This window comes from Accipiter gentilis, chromosome 29 (genome assembly GCF_929443795.1).
Source record: "Accipiter gentilis chromosome 29, bAccGen1.1, whole genome shotgun sequence".
In the NCBI taxonomy this organism is placed as follows: domain Eukaryota; kingdom Metazoa; phylum Chordata; class Aves; order Accipitriformes; family Accipitridae; genus Astur; species Astur gentilis.
In genome coordinates this window covers 4,411,619-4,433,533 of record NC_064908.1, presented here as the reverse complement: position 1 = coordinate 4,433,533, position 21,915 = coordinate 4,411,619, and the positions used below count along the sequence as shown (strand labels likewise).

Genomic DNA, 21,915 nt, shown 5'->3' with positions numbered 1-21,915 from the left:
CTTCTTCCAAGGACTCTCCCTTTCCCCAGCTTTTACCGGCACCGTAAGCAAGCTGGTTTGTCAGAGTTGCTGAGCGCAGGGCCTGCAGAGAACAGCAGCCGCTCAGCACCTCTGCCTGCCCGCCGCTTTGCTTTTAACCCTCCTGGGTTTCCCAAAGCCAGCTCAAAGAGGGATTGAGCGCAGCGGCCCTGGAGAGGGGATGCCGGCAGCAAGCCGAGAGCGTAAGCGGGAGATGCTCTTGCTTGCGGAGGGGCATCAACCCCGGTACAACTCGAGCATCTTAAAGGTCTTTTCCAAATAAAATGATTCTAGGAGCTCTCGGGGCCCGGCAAACCCCAGCATCAGCTACTGGGGGAGAGCTACTTTTTGCACAGGGATGGGTCCTCCCCCCCGAAGCCATGAGCAGCTCGGCCGGCTCCGCTCCGTTCCCTACGGAGTCCGGGGATGCTCCCCCCACCTTCGGCCGGGCCGGCTCCCCCGCCGGAGCCCCGCGTTCTCCGGTAAGGGTCTGGCTCTCTCTTGTGGCTGCTCAGCCCCGGTGCAGCCTCGCTGCTCCCTCCCCGAACCCTGCGGGAACCCACGGAGGAGACACGGGGCGGTCTCGGGTGTCTGGTCCACGCGGGACACGCCTCCGGCTGGCCCACGGTACCGCTCCCCTTTGCATCCTCCTTCCTTCTTTCCCCACCCCCCCTCCAAAAAAAAAAAAAAAAAAAAAAAAAAAAAATCACAACTTTGCCACTGAGAAGCAGCGGTGCCACTGAGAGAGCACGTCACAGGAGGGGAGGGGGGGGCAAAGGCGAGGACCCCCCCCCGGGGGGTGCAGCACCCCAAATTCCCCCCGGTACGATGGCAAAGGGGCTGCGCCAGCGGCGACCTGCCGCCCGGTCCCCATCCCGCTGCTCTGTCCATCCCCGCAGGCAGAGCCCGGCCACAGCTCGTCACACCCGCCGCAGCCCCAGCCAGCACTCCCTCCCTTTTATATCCCACTTGGAGCCTTGACACCGACTTTTTTTTTTTTTTTTTCCATGGGTGGCTCACAGACTGTAATTAAGAGCCCTTCTCTCCCGCCTGCCCCAGCTCCCATCTCCAGCAGCTGCTGTTTAAGCAAAGGAAACCCCCTTTCGTCCTCTCTCTCCTTTATAATTTTTTTTTTTTTTTCCCCCTCCCTTCTGAACATAAAGGGATGACAGTGCTCCAAGCCAGGGTCTTTTGCATTTCTGAGTTGGTTCTGTTAATTGGAAGGAGGGTTAAGAATCTGCAAGGTCGTTTCAATCTACATCTGACCTTCAGAGTAATCCTCTATGCCAACACCAGAGCATGTCATTAAAATGAGGCCCTCTACCATATCCCGGCATCCCTTTATTCTCTCCTTGTGCACATTAATTGCTCATAAGTTGATTTGATCTCCCTATTCTGCAAGAAGTAAATTGCCCTCTTATTTCGCCATTTTCATCCTGTTTTCTTAATTAGGCCCTTAAAAATCTCTAGGGCCTCAGCCGGGCCGCAGGCCTCATCCTGGGAATAAATTTTGATCTCAGCCTGATAAAGAGTGAGCAAACCCGGAGATTGAACAATGTCATTCTCCCCCCTCCCTCCCTCCACGCTATTCTCTTGACATGAAAAGGCTATCAGTTTTTCTCTGTGTTAATATAGGAAATAATTCACACTTCAGGCGTTGTTCTCTATTTAGTGTTCACACTCCCCAGATAAATCAAATCAGGGATTTTTTTTTTTTTTTTAAGTGTCTGAAACTACTTACTCTTTCTCTTCCCCCCAGCCTTCTCGCACTCTTTTTTCCCCTCCTTCTTCTTTTAATAAAGTTTCCAAGATTAGCCCCTGTGATTTTCCATCCTGGGAAGTCTATTTTAAGGTGGATTTTCTTTTTTTTTTTTTCTTGTGCGCGTGTTTAACACCATCACAGAGGGGAGCGGGGGGCAGCGGGAACCCGGCACGTGGCTCCGCACGCAGAGGAGCGCACGCAGGGTCTGCAAACGTGGCGTGTGACGAGTTTCGCCAGGCGCGGGCTCAGCACCCTGCCCAGCAGGAGACTTGACAAACGTATTTTTTCCCCTTTGCTTGCGCTGGGCAGGAGGGTGCCCAGCCTGCAGCGGGTTTGCGAACAGGAGGGGGGAATACCTTGCTCCGAAGGCTGCCCGTCCAGACCCCCAGAGAGGTTCTGCAGCACCCAGGGGTGATGCTAAGCCAGCCCCAGCAGCAAGGAGGGGACAGCGAAGCCCCCCACTCTGCCCCATGGACCACCCAACAGGCAGAACACACACCTCAGCTCCCAGGACGGCTCCACCATTGCTCTCACCCAGCACAGACCAGTATGACCACCACAAACCTGCCCCTGTGCTCGGCCCCAGAGACACAGTTCCTTCCAGCTCTGCTCTCTAGGGCCTTGTGACTATTATTAATTAAGGGGCCAAGGCTGGTTCCAATTAAGCAATCAGCAGACGGGTCAGCACCTCACAAGTCCCAGCTGTGCTCAGCACCAGGAGCTGTGGCTCTCCCCGAAGCTCCAGAGGGACCCCAAAAACCCCAAACCACCCCGGGACTGGCTGAATGAGAGGAACAGCAGTGCTTCCCCCTCCTAACCAAGCCAGGCTTTCCTGCAAAAAAAAAAAAACCCTAGCCCCCAAGCAGTCCCCCAAATCCAGGGCAGCTCCCCTGCAAGACAGGGATGCTACTGCAGCCTGAGCTTCGGGCACGGCCGTGGTGTCACTGGGGGAAAGCGGCTTCGGGTGCTTCGAGCCCCACAACCCTCCCTCCTCCATGACAAGAAGAAAACAGCCCACGCCGCAATGCTCCGGGATGTTGTAAATAAATATATTTTAATGATTCTTCTTCCATTCCAGTTCATTCTTTTATACATTTATTTATAAAACAGTAGTAAAATTTTTTAATCAGAGCACAGTGCATTAAAAAAAAGAAAAATAAAACAAACAAAAACTCCAAAAGATTAAAAAAAAAAAATAATAATAATCCACAACTGTTTACTCACGGCCAGGGGAGACGCCACGTCTCGTGCTGAGCAGCAGACAGTTCTGTGCCCCGAGCAGGGCGCAGAGCGGTCGCACGCCCCAGCCAGCCCCACGCGTGCCGTGTACCACCAGCGAGAGCCCAGCAGAACCACCCTACAGCCACAATAATCCCAAGCGACCAGGGATTTCGCATTCCCACCCTGAAGCGTCCGCACGGACCCTCTGGTGTCCACAGATCACCCACGTCTATAGGTACTCAGCACAGCGTACGGGGTGCCACCGCCCTGCCAGGGGGGATTATTCTCTTTACAGGCACTAACGGCAGCGCGCGAAGGATGCCAAGGCCTTCTGTGAACATACAGGGTGAAAACAGCCCCAAACCCACCAGCACACAGCCCGGAGCCCCTCGTCCAGCGCCCCGACGTCCCCTCCGCTCCCTTCCCTGCACCCCTGCAGGGCAGCGGCCAGACCCCGCTCTGCCCCAGCGCTCCAGGACACCTCTGACACGTCCTCCTTCTTCTTTTCCCCATCTCCTCCCCAACTTCTGCACTTCCCCACACCCTCACGCCCGACAGGCACCTCTGTCCCCCACCGCAGGGCTGTCCCCCACCTCGCAATCCCAAATCCAGACACGAGGGAGCAAGTTTGTCCCTCCTCGGCTGGGCTTTCCCCTCGCGGTCCCAACTCCAGGACATCCCCCATCCCTGGTCCAGGACGGGGTGCACCCAGTGACCCCCATCCCTGCATGGGCTCCCAGCCACGGCTCCCACAGCCCGGGGGGCTGATGCTGTGCTATAGGGCAGGATCGCAAAGGGGTCTCCTCTCCCCAGCCTTCCCTCCCTCTCCCTGAAAAAAAATCATGCGGTATTTTCCCTGTGAACAGCTTCTCTCTCCCCTGCTCAGCTCCCTCGCCGCCACCGGCCGGGCTGAGGAGACAGAAGATGATGCAGACCCCAAAGCAGGTCCCCATCGCCGAGCCATCCTGGCTAGGGAACGAGCTGGTGACACTGGGAAGAGAAATAAACCCCACGAGCCAAAGGCAGAGAGCAGCAGCTCAGGTTTGGCAACCGGTACAAACCATTCCCTGGTCCCCGGCCACAGCCTGGACCTCCATGCCCAGATTGTGGGTCAGGACATGGGCTGACAACAAGTATCCCCCCCAAAAAAAGTGTAAAAACCCTTTGCCCTTCCACCCAAAGAGCCAGGGCAAAGTGTTACGGAGCAGAGGCACCTCTGCGGGGATGTCTCGAGGGAGGCTGAAGGTCACCCAGCACCACGCAGCCCTTTGTCCAGAGGCCAGCGAGGTTTCGGGGTGGTGGGTGCTGCCAAACCCCGAGGGGGTGCCCCCCCACAAGGTAGGGGTCATAGCAGAGGGTTGACTGAGCATCAAACACCCGATCCCAGCTGTTTTGGAAGCCTTCAACATCAACCCGAATTCATAGCCTCAGACCCAGCTCACTCGGACGACATCCCCCGTGCCCTGTGAATTAACGTGCTCCAATTAACACCTCTTCTCCCTCCAGCCCTTCGACCCAGAGAGGCAGCGGGTGCTCCGAGGAAGGAGGAACCGTGAAGGACGTGGCAGCGTGAAGCATCCGCAGGGCTCAGAGGCCACTGCTGGGGACATGGGCTCCTGGAGTGAGACAGCAAGGAGGCAGAGAGCCAGACGAAAAAGCTCCGAGCGTTGTCCCTCTCCTGCCAGGGACGCAAAGGCTCCTGCCTGCTCCGGCTCTGAGCCAGCACCCTGGGGAAGGGGTTCAGTCCGGGAGGGTTTCACTGAAAGGCAAAGCAGCCGAGATCACGCTCCCGGGCTGGGGAATCTGCAGTCAGGCCAACGCCACGGCAAGCCAAGAAGGTCCGCTCCAGCTCCTGGCAAAAAAAAGCTTGCAAAAGACACGGCGGTACCCAGCGAGCCTTGATCCAAGACCCCCGTTGCATAGAGAAAAGGTACTCCTACGTAGATTCAAGTGCGCGGCAGGACGGGCTCCTCCTGCGAGAAGAGTGCCCTGTAACTTCACTAACCAAACTCGAAGGTCCAGTTCTCCCCCCCCAGCGTCGGAGCAGCTCCTCGTCACAGCATGTCTGCATCCTCCATGCTGAAGCTGCTCCGGCGACTGCTGGCCTTGGAGGCCTCCGGGGACATGGCCGAGAACAAGGGGTCGGAGGCCAGGGGCAGCATGGTGTCCTGCATCAACATCAAGTCCAGCTCCTTCTTGGATAGGGATGGGAAGGAAGCACTGTGGCTGGGCTCCAGGCTGTCCGGGAAGCCCCGGGAGCCATCGTCGAAGCTCAGGCTGTGGGTAAAGTCCAGCTGATGGTAGGGAGACTGGGGTGGTGGAGGCAGCGCCGGCTGTAGCTGCGATTCGGGGTCCGGGGGCGGCAGCAGCGGCTCCAGTGTCCCCTCGTCCCCGCTGGCTTCTTGCTTGACCACCTGCTGAGCCAGCTCGGCCACGTTGACGCCCGAGGGCGAGGAGGTGGGCAGCCCGTGGACGCGCGCCTGCATCTCCAGCTCCTGCCAACAGAGCACAGGAGGTCTTTTGGTGGGGACGTCGCGCACGGGGACGCGGCACGGGGGCATTCACGGAGGTGGCAGGGACAGGGGGACCGAGAAGCTCACAGGGAAGGAGCCCGTGGAAGAGGTGAAGGATGGAAAATGGTGACCCATGCAAAGCTGAACAACACTCGCTGCGGTGACCTGAGCCTCAGACGTCTGGTTTGTCTGAAGACTTTGTTCCTGGTGTCTTGATGGCCGTGAGAGGGAGGAGAGCCCCTGCCCGTCCCCTTGGCGGGGCAGGAGTGAGCTGCTCATGGGGCTGGAGCAGAGCGGACGGAGGGAAGAGCACAGGGAAGCTCACCTGGATGCGGAGCAGCAGCTGCTTATTCGTCATCTCCAGACGCCGTGAGTGATTCTCCAGGTCTCGTGACCTCTGCAAGTCCTTCTGCATCCTCTTGATGTAGTCCACAGATGCCTTCAGGATTGTCCCTTTGTTCCAGCGCACGTCCCTGTGGTGCAGGATGGAAAAAGAGATTGCCACCTCCATCCCAGCAAGGTGTCCCCTCACCTCTGCTCCACCAAAAAGCCCCTCTGCAGGTATCACCTGCCCCGGGGCCGAGGGTCGAGCAAGCCCACGAGACCCACAGTTATCCCAGCCCCGCAGAAACCACCGATACGTACAGGTCGTTGGCTTTGGGGATCAGCATCCCCAACTCTTTGATGCGGTCGTTGATGTTAAACCTTCGTCGTCTCTCGACTGCAGGGCGAGAAGAGAGGGATGGCGGTGAGGAGGTGTCAGGAGCAGGAGAGGCTCCATGTCCCACAGCCCCCACCGGCCACGCTGCTGCTCCCAGTGGGGCTGGGAGCCACTGTCGTGCCCCAACCAGACCCTCCGGCGTTGGAGGGCTCAGGATAAGAAACCTCCGGGGCCGACCCTTTGGCACCTTGCTCCCATCCATCGCCCCAGCAGATCTGACCTTCCCCCAGTGCTAACGAGAAGGACAACAGGGTGTCTCCTGCACTGCAGACATTTTGCGGAGCCGGGAAAGAGGGAGCCATGGCAGGGGGCTGTGGGGGTGTTTCCTGAGGGTGAGGTGGGCTGGGAAGAGGAATCCAACTCAGAGGGAGAGGGAACGAGGATGAAAAGCGATGGGGAAAGGGCTGCGGGGGTGGGAAAGGCAAAGCCATGCCACTCACGGGCAGCCAGCACCGAACTCACTCAGGTTGTGATTGTCTTTCTTCTGGCGCTCTTTTGCCAGAGCTCGGCTCTCAGCATCTGTAACCAAGACCCACAACGTCACCCGGAGGGGACAACGCTGCATCTCGCCCCATGAGCATCCCGGGCTGGTGTCGGAGCAGCCCAGCACCCCCCAGAGCCGCCCAGCACCCCCCAGAGCCGCCTTCCCCACCCACGGGGACAGGGCAGCCCCGGCCAGTTTTGGCACTCGCCGTCACTGCCGGCTCCCCGCCAGCTCTGGGGCTGGGGACGTACCTGTCAGCTCTCTCTTCTGGGTGAGGTCGGCGGGGCAGGAGCTGCTGGTGACACCTACGAGAGAGGCCGTCACCTGGGGGTCCCCGCTATAGACATTCATGTGACTGCTGGACATCGGCAGCTGAAAACCAGAGGGACAGGCGGGTTAGCTCCATCCGGGGCTGCGGGACTGGGGTTCAAGCCCGGCTGCTTGGCCTCTGGGATGCGAGCGCGTAGCCCAGGCAGGTGTAATTGTCTTCCTGGGCCCTTAAAACAGCTATAATCAGAGTAGCAAAGAAAACAGGACTTCAAAGGGCACAGCTGATCCCCTCCCACGGCCAACATCTAAAATAGGGCAGATGAATCACATCCGAGAAGGGCTCGGCAGGATGAATCCCACTGGGAGGCACATGCTGCCATACGGATCTGACCCGGGAGACGGCGCTGCTCCGAGGAAGTTTCTGGCTGGGAAACCTCTCCCAGCACTAACATCCCCCTGCGCTGCAGTGGACGCTTGGTCCCTCCCCGTGCCCCTCTCCCGTCTCTCTAGCTTTTTATGAGAGTTCCCAACTATCATTAAAGAGAAGAAGCAGCTGAAGAACTGGCTCTCGCCGCTGCAAAAGGACGATCTCGCTGTTCCCTTCCCACAGCCCCAGGTCTGCAGGGACACCCGTCCCAGGGACGAGGATGGGTTTGGCTGGCACCCGGGCATCGCTGCAGGGATGTGGGAGAAGGACAGGTCCCCTCTGTGCCACCTCCATCCCCAGCAAGCATGGGGGTGCGGGACACCCCCAGGCCACCCTCCCTCCCTCCCGCAGCCCAGGGTCTGGTCTTTTCCTAACGTGCATCAGAGACTTACTGTGTTGGGCATGTGGACTTCGGGGTTCATATAGCCCAAAACGTCATCCAGGCGCATGATGTCATCGATGACCTCATCAAACTGAAAGGGAAAGGCGTAAGGTGCCAATGGGCTTCTCTGCCCTTTCTGGCACCTTCGCCTCCCCCAGCAGCGCGGTGGCACCTCCTCACCTCCCGCTCGGGGTTGGAGCCGATGTTGAGCATGGCCATGGGGCTGTTGGGCGCGCTGTTGCCCGCCGAGGAGGACATGACGTGGCTGGGTCGGACGCCGGGGGACGCGGCGGGGGGTGGCTTGGGCGAGTGGTTGACGGGGCTGACGTGGGCAGCAAACTTGTTCCCGTAGGTTTCGGAGAGATAAGCCTGAACCTTCTTGTCCCGTGACTTCTGGAGGTGGTACGTGGTGGGGTTCTCCAGGTAGGACTGAACCTGCAAGGAGGCAAACCATCAGGGATCTCCCACATCACCTCGGCCCCGGGGCAAGGGGGACACCCCCAGCACCGTACCTTGAGGACCTCTCCGGGCACAGGCGGTGGGGACTGGTAGTGGACGGGGGTGTTGATGGCCGGGGTGGAGGCCACCGGCATCCGCTGCTGCTGCATGTAGTTCATCATCATCTGCTGCTGCACCCGTTCCCTCTCGGCCTCCTGCTGCGCTTGCTGCTTCATCAGCTCCATCCGCAGGCCGATGCGGGACGCCATGGCGCACCAGGGGGGTGGGACGCGGGCGCCCGCCGAGCACGGAGGTGACCCTGAGAGGAGGACACGGCACATCAGCGACGACCACTTTTGCAGCAGGGAAACTGAGGCACGGGGAGGGAGCAGACATCCCGTTGCACCCGTACCAGCCAGTGACTAAGCCAGGACAATCGCCCCAACGCCAGACGGACGGGTCTGCCCTCCTGCCGCAGCTCCCCGTCATGCCACCGCTCTCCCTGGGGACACCCTGGTGGGGTGGGGGAGGACGGGGAAAGCAGGGAGCAGCCGGGACCCCGCACCCGGCGAGCGTGGACTCACGTACCGCCGGGTTCAGCTGGAGCGTGCTTTGAGCCACCAACTTCCAAAACACCGGAGCAAAGCGAGAAGGGCCAGGAAAAAACCAGAACCCGAGAGCGGAGCGAAAGGGAAAGAGAAAGCAAGGGAAGCGCAGGAAGAAAAGGCCGGCGGGTGCCAGGAGCCAGAGACAAGCTTTAACCCTCAGCCCGGCTGCCCCGAAACCTCAGCTCCGGCACGGGGCGAACAACGCGGCTTCTGTGCGGGGCCGGCACGCGAGCGCGGAGGCCGGGGGGGGGAGGCGTGCGAGGCCCCCGCACCGCACAGACCAGCCCTTGTTCCCCCGTACAAAGGGGACGGCGGCCCGTGGAGGGGGGGGAAGAGGATGGCGGGGTGAAGGGAGCTGCCATACCCAGGGCTCTCCGGGACACGACGATGGGTCTCCACGGGGGCTGGTTTCCCACGCAGCGTTGGGATGGGGATGCGGGAGATGCCGGGTGGGATGGGGGTCTGGATCACGGCATCCGCAGGGTGGGAGGGAAAGCGGAGCACGGGACCCAAGGCAACCGCTGCCAGGGGAACGGGCAGGAGCCAAACACCCGGGGTTTGCTGTGCGGCAGCGTAACCTGACGAATCTGGAGGGTTTTGCTATTTAAATACAATGCGTAATTGCAGACAAAGGGGCCACGGCGGACACAACACACCGGGGTTTCGGTGAGGCATCTGATACACAGTGCCACGCGATATCCTAAGGGGGAAATTAAATCAAGCCAGCATGGACAGAAATACGATTACATGGATCAAGAGCCAGCTATTGAACAGCAAGAGAAAGGTAATTAATTAGACATGGTGGCCCATCTGAAGGGGGATGGGAGAAGAAGAGCCTGGGACAGTCATCAATTGGAGCTTCGTTAAGACAGCTGTCACAAACGGCCTTAGAGGAGGGCACAGGGGAATGTCTGAGACGAGCAACAGCAGAGCCCTGGAAAAGGACCCGGCGATGCCAGGGACAGCCCGCAGCGGATAAAACAAGGCTGAGGGGGGATAAACCACAGCGGATACACACGGGAGATGTAATAACTCCAAATATTAAGGGCAGGGTGAGAAGAAAAGCCTCCAAGAGCCAAGAGGAGACGGGATGAGCCATCGCAGCGTGGAGGGACCGATGGTGCTTTGCAAACCCAGCTCACGCCGCACAGCCGGGGCATGGCCAGGGCAGGGAGGGCGAGAGATGCAGGGGCCACGCAAGACGGCCATTTTCGGGGGGGGGGGGGGGGGGGGGTGGTGTTCCAGAATTGGGGAGAGCAGGAAAGGGATTTCAAGCCGTGTGTGGGAAACTTTGTGGTCAGCCCCCATGTTTGCAAGCAAGCAGCCACCCGTGGCCCTAAAAAGCACCACGAGCAGCAGCAGGGCTGAGCGCACCCCGCGGGTGGCTGCACGGGGACCCCGGTTTGATGGGTGCAGGGTTGGGGGACGGGATGAGGAGGAGGAGGAGGAGGAGGACGCTTGAGCAGCCAGCACCTCCAGCACTGGGGAAACTCGGTGTCAAGGGTGAGGATGGAGCTGCCCCGCTGCGGAGCTGGGAGGGTCCAGGCTTTTCTCAGGAAGGGCAGCCGGTACGTGGGGACAGGAGGGTGTCACATGAAGTGTGCCAAAGCATAGCCCCCCACAGCACCCACTCACACCCACTGGCCCCTGTCCCACCAGCCTGCGTGGCTGCAGGACCCCCCCGTTGCTCGCTTATAAGAAAAGGGGATGGGGGGAGTCAAAAGCGCTGCCCTCTCCGCCGGGAAGCTCCCAAAAAGGGGAGCTGCTGAGGGCGAAGATGGGGAAGGGTTGCCAGAGCTGGGCCCGATAAGGAGAGGGGGGAAATTAGGTCAGGTTTAAAATAACCTGCTTGGTTCTGCTTGGCTTCCCCCCCGCCCCCCGAAATGTCGAGCAGCTTCTGCTTTCACTCTGAGTCAGCCTGGGTGGGAGAGTGGCAGGCGGGAGGGAGGCAGCCGGCAGTGGGAAAGGATGGGGACCCGGCCGGCATCACGGTGCGGGCACCCCACCCCGGGGGACACGTCCCACCTGGGGACACGTCCCGCCATCCGTCGGCCCAGGGGAGCAGAAATAAAGCACGCGGGATGGCAGCTCCATCCGGGATGCCTGTTATTCCTGAGAAGGCGAAAGATGTTAGCATCCTGGAAAAAGCACACCCAGCGGCTTTCCCGCTGAGCCGGAGCCATCTCCGCGCCAGGGGCAGCTCCAGCTTGGTCCCTACCCGGAGGGGACCCCGGCAAGGGTCCATCCCGGTGTACGGGCAGCAGCTTGCCTGGCTCCGAGCGGGCAGCACGGCCGGCCAAGGCATGTCCAGGCATTGGGTTTCCTGGTGGGTGCTGCCAGGGCACCTGCTGGGCAAACGTCCCCATCGGTCACGGAGAGAGAAGAGCAGAGGAGGGGAGGGAGGAAGGCATCGGGGCGGTCCGGGGGGGTCGACGGAGCAATGGGAAGGGGATGGAGAGGGAGAAGAGGGGCTGAAGGGCAGGAAGGTAGGAGGGAGCAGGGGAAGGGTGGACGGTCCCCAGCAGCTCTCCATATCCCGACTCCACCTTTCCTGTCAGGAGAGCGGGAACCAGCGGCAGTGGGGGACGCAGGGAGGCTTTTCCATGCCTGGAGCAGCCGGTACCCAGGTGGACCCTCGACCCCCCTGCCCATAGCACAGGGTGTGCTGCCCATCGCCGACCATCGGCAGGACAAGCCGTGGAGCTGGGCTGATCCTGACCCTGGGTGCAGCCCCCCAGGTCCGGGGCGAGGCTGCCCAAAGCACCAGCCCAGGGTCAACCGAGGAATGCAGGGAAAAGGGACTGATTTCCCAAAGGAAACTCTACCTCTGCTCCAAAAACCCTACGACCCTGCCCCTAGTTCCTTGGGGTGGGGGAAAAAACTAATCCCACTCCGTTGCAGGATTGCATCCTAAAGCCAGAGCAGCATTCTGAGTGAAAACCTCCCTGGGTGCTGGGGAGCGGTGGGCTCCATCAGCGCCTGGGGGCTGCCCAGGCACCAGCCACACTCCACCACCGCACACCAGACCCGCCGCTGGGACAACGCGCAGGGCCGGAGCCAGGGAATTAATCTCCCTTCAAAATATCTCTGCTGCTATTTAGCGACACGGTTATTTCTGGACCTTTCTTGCTTTTCATCTGGGGGTGTTATTTCATCAAGACACCAACACGCTCCCCCCACGCTGGGGCGGCACTCGGGGGTGGCTCCAGCCAGAGGATCCCCAGTGCCACCCAGAGCTGCCTTGTCCCCCGCAGGACTTTCCGTGACCCTGAGCTGTCCCCCATCCCCAGGGGAGCCCAGCATCACTGCAACCCAGGCTGCCGATGCAGTTTATAAAGCGACAGCCGGTGGCGCGGGGTCGGCTGCTCAGCAACCGCCGGTACTTTCTGGAGTGACATCGGGTGCTGCTCCGCAACGCGTGAACCGCTGCGGAGAGCCGGCGTGGGGCACCCAGTGCCACCCCAAGGGGACAAAACACCCAGACCCGCACTACTGTCCCCACACCCACGCAGCAACCCACCGCCTCCTGCCCGAGCGCATCGCTGCGCCCAGGTGTGGGTTAGAAATAAAAGCTGCCGTAAGGCAGTTTCCAGATTTAGCCCTTGCGAAATACAGCGGGATCGCGTTACCCTCCCTGGGCAGCCCATGGGGAAGCGGCATCCACGCTGCCTGTCCTGCCTGCACCATATGGGCACACAAACACATATAGAGCAAGTGCAGCGCATCTCCTGCCCACTCCCTCGAAAGCTGAAGAGAGAAGAGGGGAGCGATGCCCCGCTCAGCCCCGAAGACAGAGCTGAGAACCCCCAAACTCATCGCACCGAGGAGCCGCCGGCCCAGCCCCGCTCCCTCGCATGTGTTTATTTCCTGGTCGATTGTGGCCGTTTATGAGCGGAAAAATCAATCGGCAGCTTCAGCCAGGAGTAGGGACCCCCAGGGAAGGAGGGGAGCTGGGTTGGGGGCCACGCTGCCCACCCACCCGCCGCTCTGGGCCGCTTCATTGACAACCAAGAGGGCGGCGAAAAGGAAAAGGGAGAAGAAAGAAGTGAAAACAGCTCTCTGCTTCTTGCTACCGACAGCAAGCACCCGCCGAGCCTTCCTTCCTCGTTTTTCATTTTCAAATGCCGGGGGGCTGGGGAGGAGAGACGCGGGGACGGCGAGCGAGGGAGCCCGGCGCACCCCAACCCGGGCAGGACCGAGCACCCACCGCCGTTTCGGGGCGGGCAGCGGCTGGCTGGGTGCAGGCAGCCGGGAGCCCGGCGGTGTTTGCTCCGGACTGAGATTTCCAACGGCACCGAGCTACCGCCCCGCCGGGCACCCACAAAGCCACCCCATGGGTGCCCGCAGCCCAAGGACGGGCTCCGCTGCCACCCCGCCGTGTGGAGAAGGGGGACGACGGGGCAGGGGTTACCTGGGGGTGGGATGGCAGCACTGGGGGGGCCTCTGGGTGCCAGGGCCAGCGGGTCGCAGCTCCTCCGTGGTCCTCGCCGGGGCCAGCCCCGTGTTTCCTCATTTTCAGGACCTTGCTTTTAAGGCAGTAGCAGCCACATGGGTTGCGGGGCGGGGGGGGGGGGGGGGGGGAAGTTGCAAAAAACCTCCAAACCTGCTTGTTTTACTCACTGAAATGCAGGAGTTAGCAATCGAGCTGAGAAAAAGCGTGGCAAAACCAGCTGCAGCCACCACCGCCGGGCTCACCGGGGTGCTGGAGCCGAGGCTGGGTCTGCCCCATCGCATCCCCTCGGGAGCTGCAGCGCTGCCTGCAGTGACATCCCTGCCTGCAAATACACAGAGGGGCAAAAGCCATCCCTTGTCACTCCAGAGGATGTGGTACGCAGGGATCCCTCACCCTCCGTGTGCCCGGAGCGGGTGCAGAATAAGCACCAGCATTACGCAGCCGGATTCGGCCCCGCACGCTGCTGGGCAATACGCGGGGTCCCTCAGGCACCCACAGCCGGTCCCCACCAGGATGGCAACACCAGTGCTGGCCAGCACCAGCCAGGATGGCAATGACAAAGCCAGGAGACGACAAGGACGCCTGCGTGACACCCCACACAGCTAGCACGCTGCCGGGGACCCCCCCCACGCCCCCGTTATGCAAAGCTGCTTTGCATCACGTCCCCGTGCTGGCTGCACCGCCGTCCCATGAGGACACCGCGGCACGTCCCCAAGCACCCTGAGCAGATCAAGGTCCCCTACCCCCCCCGCCCCCACTGTGGAAGCTCCCCCAGGTCGGGCTGGCAAGCCACTGCCATGCCCCCCCCGGCCAGCAACGCGGCTGGCACCCATCCGCTCCCGTGCGGCTAGGACCGGCCACGCGGCATCTCCTTTGGGGCACCCACCCTGACTTGGCAAGGCCACCACAGGGGTGATTTATGCCGTGCCAGCGTACCCATGGTGGCAGGGGTCGGGTAACACCAGCACCCAGTGGGAAGAAGGCTGGTGTCCTTCATCTTCATGCAGAGGAGCGCATGGTGCTGTGGTTGGCAGCCCCAGAAAGGGGCAGCGGGACAGGGTCCAAGCCGGGGTATTAAGAAGGGATTTCTCACCTAGCCAAACCCTAGCCACAGGGCAACCTCCATCCTTGGAGACCCTGATCTAACGCCAACGTTGGCCATGCTTGGGGCTGGACCAGAGACTCCAGAGGTCCCATCCAGCCTACAGCCCTCTGGGATGAGGAGGGGGTGGTGGGAGAGGCAGGGAGATGGCCCCGTTTCCAACCCCAGAGAGTAACAGTGCCCTCCCAACCACCCACCCAGCAGGCAGGAGATGGGTCAGGCAGGAGATGGGTCAGGCAGGTGGATGGCCAGAGCCACCCCAGCCCTGGCCAGAGCCGCCTTCCCCGTGTGGCGAGCACGCAGCCCTGAAAGGGAGAAGGAGAAGGCGGAGGGACTTGGCAAATAAAAGCCGGGGTCAGTTGACAACGCCAATGAGAGACTGAGTCACCGGGACTGTTTTTAGCCCCGGCATCTCAGAAACGTGGACAGCGGCGTTGTTAACAGGCACTTGGGTCAGAGGCCAAATGTTTTCCCTTCCATGCGTTAAATACCGCTCCTGGAAGCGACCCAGGTATCCAGCACAGTAAAAACATTAACACAAGTCTTGTAAGGCAGCAGGACCCTGGCTAAAGCGGTCCCCAAACTGCCCAGGTAAGCTTGACTCACCAGGGAAGTAACAGGGACCCGGTGGAGGAAAAAGCATCGGTCCCTGGGAATCAAAAGCAAGGGCTGAGTGTCCCTTGTCACAGTGTCACCCCCAGGGCAGAATAAACGGGGTCCGTAAATATGCCCCCTGGCTCCGGTGGTGCCAAGGTACATCCACGAGAGCCCACCCGTGCGTGGCAGCCGTTGTGGGGTTAATAATACGCAGCCTAGCTCCGATGCCTCTCCTTCACCCCAAAAAGCCCCTCTGCCCAGCAAGGCACAGCTGGGGGATGGCATGCGTGCCATCACCCCAGCCGGGCACGGCAGGCGGAGGCTGGCACCGCGGGCCAGGTCTGGGTGCAGTCCCCGGAGCAGGGTTGGGGGAGACAGGGGGACCCCTGGGACCCCACCACAGAGGGGCCACATCCTGCTTCTATGGCCGCTCCAAACCAGAGCAAAAGCCCTGGGTTTTTGGGTGGTTGGCACGGTGCGGGAGCCCTGATTGAAACATCACTGTCCGACTGACCATCCGGGGAATTCACAGCCCGCCAGCGCAAACAGCCCGAGCCAACAAGTTCCTGCCCTCCCCTCCCACCCCCCCCCCCGTCCGACAGCGGCAATTAAAAATAAAAGTGTTAACAGGCAGAAGGACGTTCCTCGGGCGAGGATGAGCCAACAGCAGCGCAGGGGCCGAGGGCGCGCTGCAGCCCAGCACCACCCCGGGCTGAGTGATTAATCAGCCCCGTACCGTGTCCGCCTTTCAGCGACCAGGCGAGGAGAGGAGCGGGGTGACCTTGGAGGGGCCTCGGCCGCGCCGGCGAGGAAAAGGACGCGCGGCCGCACCGTGTCCCGCTCACCTCGGCAAAGGTCGCGGGAGAGAGCCGGGAGCGGGGGGCCCCATGTGCAACCCACGGCCAAAGAGCAAACCCCGTCCTGCTCCACCGCGGGCTGACTCCAGGCAACTTGGGTGTTGGTTTTTTTTGTTTTTTTTTTTAAAATAACTGCATGAATGAGCAATAAGGGGAACTGGCAGGACAGCATCATCCCTGGCCCCCAGCTTGGTTGCAGCAGGGCAGATGCAACGTACCATGGCACTGGGATTTAGAGGCACCGCGTGTCCCAAAATCCTAGAAAACGCCCCGGAAAGTGGGGATGCTTAGCAAAACCAGCCCTTGAGCTCCACGTGCCCCAAGTCCACGGTGCCACCTGCCACGAGCAGAAGGCGCGAGGTGACAGCGGCTACCCCATGCCCCCCCACTGGTGCTGGTGGCACTCCCAGCGCCGCCCCCATTCCTCCTTCCTCCCTCCCTCCCTCCCACCGCGGCCCCGTGCTGCTGGAAGGAGGTAATATTTATAAATACGCCGTGTCCAGCCGCCAGCGCCCGGCCAGGAGGCTTCTCAGAAGGCAGATTTCATGTAACCGTACCGCTGCCGGCAGCCCCAGCGCTGTGGCCGCCCCATCCAGGGGAGCCACAGCTGTTCCCCGGCCCCAAGAATAAACAAGTTGGGGACAGCCTGTGATTTGTCCTCCCAAACAGCCCCAGGGCTCTCCCCGCTGCCATCCTGGCCCCAACAGCACCCATCAAGCCCCAGGGAGCACCCAGCCATCGCCGCTTACCCGCAGAGGAGAGGTTTCTCCTCTCCCCTCCTTTCCCCCCGGCTCAGCCTGGCACTTTTCTGCTCCGTGAAGGTCAAACTCGTCTCTCGGGAGCCCCCGCTGCCAATCCAGCCCCTGCCCTGGCACCGTGCCGCTGCAACCGAGTCGGGTCCTCGCTACGGCTGCTGCTGCCTCCCCGGCACGAGTTACGCCGGTTTGACTGTCTTGGAGCCCAGAGGTTTTTTTTTTTTTTTCCTCCCACCAGGCTGGGCGAGATTTTCGCCTGCCCCGAGCCTGGAGCGGTCCCCGATGAGCGGTGGCGGGGCCGGGGCTGAGCATGGCACCCACCCTGCTGCAGATAAGGCGAGAGCTGCAGCCAGCGTCGAGCCCGCTGGCACCCAACCTCCACTCCTCCCGTGGGGTTCGCAAGCCGGGAGCGGGGAAACGCTCCCTTGCGTGCCAGGCGGCCGCAAACCCTGCTCTGCCAGCCCAACCTGGCTGCAGCCCCCTCATTTCCTCCTAAAAATTCCCCGTTCCACGTGATTCCCCCAAAATCTCGAGGAAACAGGCTGGGCAAAAGCCAGACCTGCTGCTCTCGCTTGTCCCTAAGGCTCCAAAAACTCCCCTGCCCATCCTCAAACTCATTGCCAGCCATAGCCACCAAGGTGTCCCAGACCGGACCCTACACCAGGGAGCACCCACAGCCCCTCCGCTTGCTCTCAGCGTGGCATTGGGGGGTCTGAAGGTGCCCAGGTTGGGTGCCCCCTCGACCCTGGTAATTTCAGCAACTGGGTGCTACGGCAGCAGCTGAACAAACTCAAAGGCTGCACGCTGAAAGGAGAATTTACAACCGAAGCAGAGTCCCCGAATAACGCTGTGCCAGGCGGAGGGGAAGGGGCTGAGCCAGGGCAGGGTGATGGGAAACTTTTGGCTTCACAACTGTTTATACAAGAAGTAAATCGCTTTCGTTAATAGTGTGCACGTAGGGGAAGGAAAAAGAGGGATGTAACTAGCAGGGAAGGATGCTGCCTGGGCGTTTCAGGTTTATCCGGAAAGATAGTTGCACTGATTTAACTAAAGGAGGGGACTTAAGCAGACAGCAGGGTGTGGGGAGTTTGTTCAGAGTTGAATGCACTTGTAGGAAGGGTGACAAAACCCCAGGAGCAATTCTTAGAAGACTCTTTAAAAATAAGATGGTACAGCCTCTTTGCAAAGACTGGAGGGACTGTGGGGCTGGGGCGGGATGTGCCACTGAAAGACCCTGAACCCTCCCCAGGCGACCCCGTCCAGGCAAACCCACCCACCGCCCGCTGCAAATCGCCTGGGCCGCACCACGGTACTCGTCCCCATGCCCCATAGCACCCACCTCCCCAAAATGCCTCCCGAACCGCCCGCCGTGCCTCCAGGGATGGAGCATCCCCCTCCATTTCCCGGGGGTGGCTGCCGAGCTCTGTCTCCATCCTACAAACCTACAGCACGACACAAGCTGCCGGCAGCCAGGATCCGGCCCCACACCACCTTCCCAGGCCAGATCCCACCCCCCCCCCCCCCCGACATGCCAAGCTGCTTCTGGTGAGGTCCTTCCAGGCAGGCACCGCGCAGCCCTGCTCGCCTCCGTCGCTCAGGTCTCGGCCCTCCCGCGCTCTTCCTCTGCCCGCAGGGAAATGGTGTGGTTTCTTTACTCTTTCTTTTCTTTTTGCAATTTAATATTTATAGCTTTGCTCCACTGCCTGTTCGTTCAGCAGAAAGTGAGGGGGAAGATGTTTGGAGAAGGGATGGCTTCTTCAAAGGCGGCTGTCAGCATCAGGTGGGCAGGACCGGGACCAGCATCAGTGCCGGGATCACCCTCATCATTCCCGGTTTTCTCAGCAATGCATCGCCTTCACCTCCAGCCAGCTCGTGGGTCTCGCTGGAAGGCGAGGAGCAGGAACCGGAGCTCATCCTGGAGCGCGGAGCTCACCCTCCTGCATCCCTGGGCTGACCAGGTCGTGGGACCCTACATGCATTCAAATCCTTAAGGAAAAACTGCTCTGACCGAAACCCAAGTGCCAGGCACCAACCCTGCGGTGGGTCACAACCTTGCAATGAATCAGGGGGAACCATCAGGGCTCTTTCTGGACATACCAGTGAGCGGAAAAAAAAAAAAAGATGATCATGTATTTCCTGTGTATTCACAAAGAGATCATCCTTTTCGTCCGTCCCTTCAAGCGTTATACCACCAGTGCATTCCCCTGCTTCGGCCGTGAGGGTGACAACAACCGCGGCTCACCCCGGGAATCGCCGGCTGTTGGGGGGGATGCGCCCCGGCCACCGGGACCGCACCACGGCTCGGCAAAGCCCGAGCTGCTGCTTCCCTTGGGCTCGACAGGGTGATGCCACCACAGAAAGGCCACCACGGGACACCCACAAGGCTGGAGCCGGCACGGCACGACAGGGTGGCGGGCACGCGTCGCACCTCCGAACGCTCTCTGCTCTTTTACAGGGCTGTAAAACACCCAAGCGCTGGCTCCTGCGGCCGCGGAGAGCCCCGTAAATCTCCCTCAGCAAACAGAGGGTCGGGGAAGCCGTCATGAAACAGCTGCCACGGGTCGACACCGGCACGGGCTGCGGCCACGGCATGCCACGATGCTGCCCCGGGGACGTGCCAGCGGCACGGTGCCACTGCCAGGCTGCCCACGCCGGGGACACCGCTGCGCTCCTTCGACCCTGGCAAGTCGCTTCCCCTCGGCCCGGTTCCTCTTTGACCGGGGAGCGGGGTAACCCCGTGCAGGGCAGTTACGAAATGGCTCCTTTTTGGTGGGGGCAGCTGGAGGTGTGTCCCCCTGCCCCCCCAAAAAAACCAACCCCAAACCACAAACTCCAGGTGCTACCGGGAACAGAGCCCAGAGGTGATGGGGATGTGCCGGGTGCAGGGAAAGCTCCGTCCCTCCCCACCATCCATCTGCACCCCCCCCAGGAAAGGGGGGAGAAACGACGATCCAGGGCTGAGATCCCCCCCCCCCGTGCCATCACAACATCGAGACCCCAGCACCGCCCCCAGCACCCCACGACACGGGGAGAGCCGCAGGGACCCAGAAGGGTGTTTCTACCCCCAGTTCACGTGCTTTTGGTGGGGGGGGCACCCCCAGCATGGCCTCCCCAGCCCCATTTCTCTGCAGTGGCTGTTTCTTTCCCCGCAGGGCTGTGCTGCTCGGGCTCCACGGCCACCCCACCCTCAGCCCTGAAAATGTCCCCCCTGCTCCGATGATTCATCACTTTGTCGCTCACGCACGCAGGGCTCTTCCCTTTCCCCACAGCACCACCGAAAAACCAGCAAAAGGGGAAACCTCGTCACGGCAAAAGGCCGGTGGGGCTGGGCAGGGGGGAACCAGGAACACACGTGCCGTAAACTCGGCACCGTTGGAGCGTGGAAAAAGAAATAAAGACCTGGCTGGAATCACAACCTCCATCCCCAAACACCCGGATGCTGGAGTTGTAGCCAGCCCCACCCCGGAGCGGTTTCCTACTGATAAGGGCAGGAGGCACAGCCAGCATCCCTCGGGAGGCAAACCCAGCATCCCTCGGAAAACACGGCCGGCTTTCCTCCCCAGCACGTGCCACTCGCCGTCGCCCACCGCGGCCATCGGCACCCACCCCTAGAGCCTAAATCCGGTCATTTCTCAACTTCAGCAGCCCAATTCCCAAAGGTCCGTTGGTTCCGGCACGGTTATCCCTGCCGGATTCCCCGGCAGCAGGTAAGCACAAGCTGAGCTGCCACCGGCACCCGCAGCAGGGAGAAACCAGCCCCGCTCCCTCCGGACGCAGGAGCAGCCGTGCATGAAGCCAAGCAAACATGGCAGGGGAAACTAAAGGGAAGAGGGAAAAAAAAAGAAAAAAATCCCCCAAACTCCACACCTTCGCTGTCTGCTCCACACTCTGCTGTTATATAAAAAAAATCCCTAACTCCCCCCACGCCCCAAGGGCCGGGAACGCGCAGAAGCGCTGCGATTCCTGGAAACAGGCCCTGCTTGTCCCCGGACCTGCATGGGCTTATTTATTTATCTTAGAAGAGCACAACAATAACCACCATATTTTCTCTCTTTTTCTTTTTTTTTTTTTTTTTTTTAAGGAAATTTCCCCATCATCTGACTCACTGAAGCTTTAGAGGACATGGGTACGAGGGCTGTCGAAATCCTTCCTGCTTCGCAATTAATTCATGAAGATAATTAATCGGTGGCCGTAGGTTAAGTGCAGCCCCCTCCTACGCCCCCGCCAAACTCCTGCTGCCCCAGTGAAGCAAATTGCAGGCTGTGGGTGCGTGGGGGGGGGGGGGGGGGGAGTCATCTTTAGTGATCCCCTAAAAGCTGTATGCCATGGGATACCCCAACTCTTCCCCTGCCTTTTGCAGACCCCCCAAAACAGCAGGGCTGGGGGGCAGCCAGCTCGTGTGGGGGGGGGGAGGCCACACAGGGGGGACACCCATTCTCCTGCCCCCCCAGACCGGGAGGGATTTGCACCCTGTCCCGGGGGGGGGGGGTGTGTGTGCACGAAAACCCCCGAGCAAACCCACCGCTCCGGGCGTCGGTGCCGACGCCCGGAGCATCCGTGCCTCAGTTTCCCCACGTGTGGGTAAACGGGGCGGGGGGGGGTCGTTACGCTGGTAAAGGCGACCCGGGCAAAAACCCTGCGGTTGCCAGAGGGCTCACAGCCCCTGGGACCCCCGGCCTTTTGGAGGGGGCACCCCTAAGGACCCCCCCCACCCCCCACGACCCCAATCCTGAGGCTCAAGCCGCAGCCATAGCCCCGGCTGGAGCCTCCTGTAAGCGGGGGCCGCTCCCGGGGGCGGCGGGGAAAGGGGGGGGGGGGGGGCGAAGAGACTCGTTATTTACACCAAAAGAGGGAAAAAAAATAAAAAAATAGAAACAACCCCGCGGCTGCGAGTTCAAAGCACCCCGGGATTGGGGCAGGACCGGAGGGGGGGGGGGCACCCAACAACCCCCCCAACACCCCCAAAAGCCGGGCTCCGACCCGAGGGGGCTCCCGCTGCACGGCTGCCCCCCCCCCCCCCGGTACCCCCCGCCCCGCTGCACTCACCCGGCGGCTGCGGAGCGGAGGCGAACGCCGAAGGAAACAAAGTGGCCCGGTTCGGCTCCACTCGGCCCGGTTCGGCTCCGCTCGGCCCCGTTCGGCTCCGCTCGGCCCCGTTCGGCTCGGTTCGGCGCCACTCGGCCCGGTTCGGCGCCACTCGGCCCCGCTGCTCCCGCGCCGAGGGAGGGCAGCACTGCCCGCCCGCCCGGCCCGGCTCGGCGCGGCTCGGCCCGGCCCGCTCCGCTCCGCAGCACGCCGGGAGCTGTA

General features: G+C 61.2%; 1 protein-coding gene across 3 annotated transcripts; it reads right to left on the bottom strand.

Annotated features, from left to right (window-relative positions):
* Positions 1 to 2,821: 2,821 nt before the first annotated feature.
* On the bottom strand, positions 2,822 to 21,853 carry TFEB (transcription factor EB). Of its 3 annotated transcripts, none has more exons than XM_049832872.1 (9): positions 21,655 to 21,853; positions 8,311 to 8,555; positions 7,979 to 8,233; positions 7,809 to 7,889; positions 6,971 to 7,091; positions 6,698 to 6,754; positions 6,160 to 6,235; positions 5,840 to 5,987; positions 2,822 to 5,496 (listed from the first exon to the last, which is right to left on the bottom strand). In XM_049832872.1, exons 2-9 carry the CDS (start codon positions 8,503 to 8,505, stop codon positions 5,056 to 5,058), a joined length of 1,374 nt encoding a protein of 457 aa, XP_049688829.1. In that variant the 5' UTR covers positions 8,506 to 8,555; positions 21,655 to 21,853; the 3' UTR covers positions 2,822 to 5,055. The 3 variants fall into 3 exon arrangements, with proteins under 3 accessions (XP_049688829.1, XP_049688827.1, XP_049688826.1); XM_049832870.1 differs by lacking the exon at positions 21,655 to 21,853 and adding an exon at positions 13,256 to 13,326; XM_049832869.1 differs by lacking the exon at positions 21,655 to 21,853 and adding an exon at positions 8,825 to 9,144.
* Between the last annotated feature and the right edge of the window lie 62 nt (positions 21,854 to 21,915).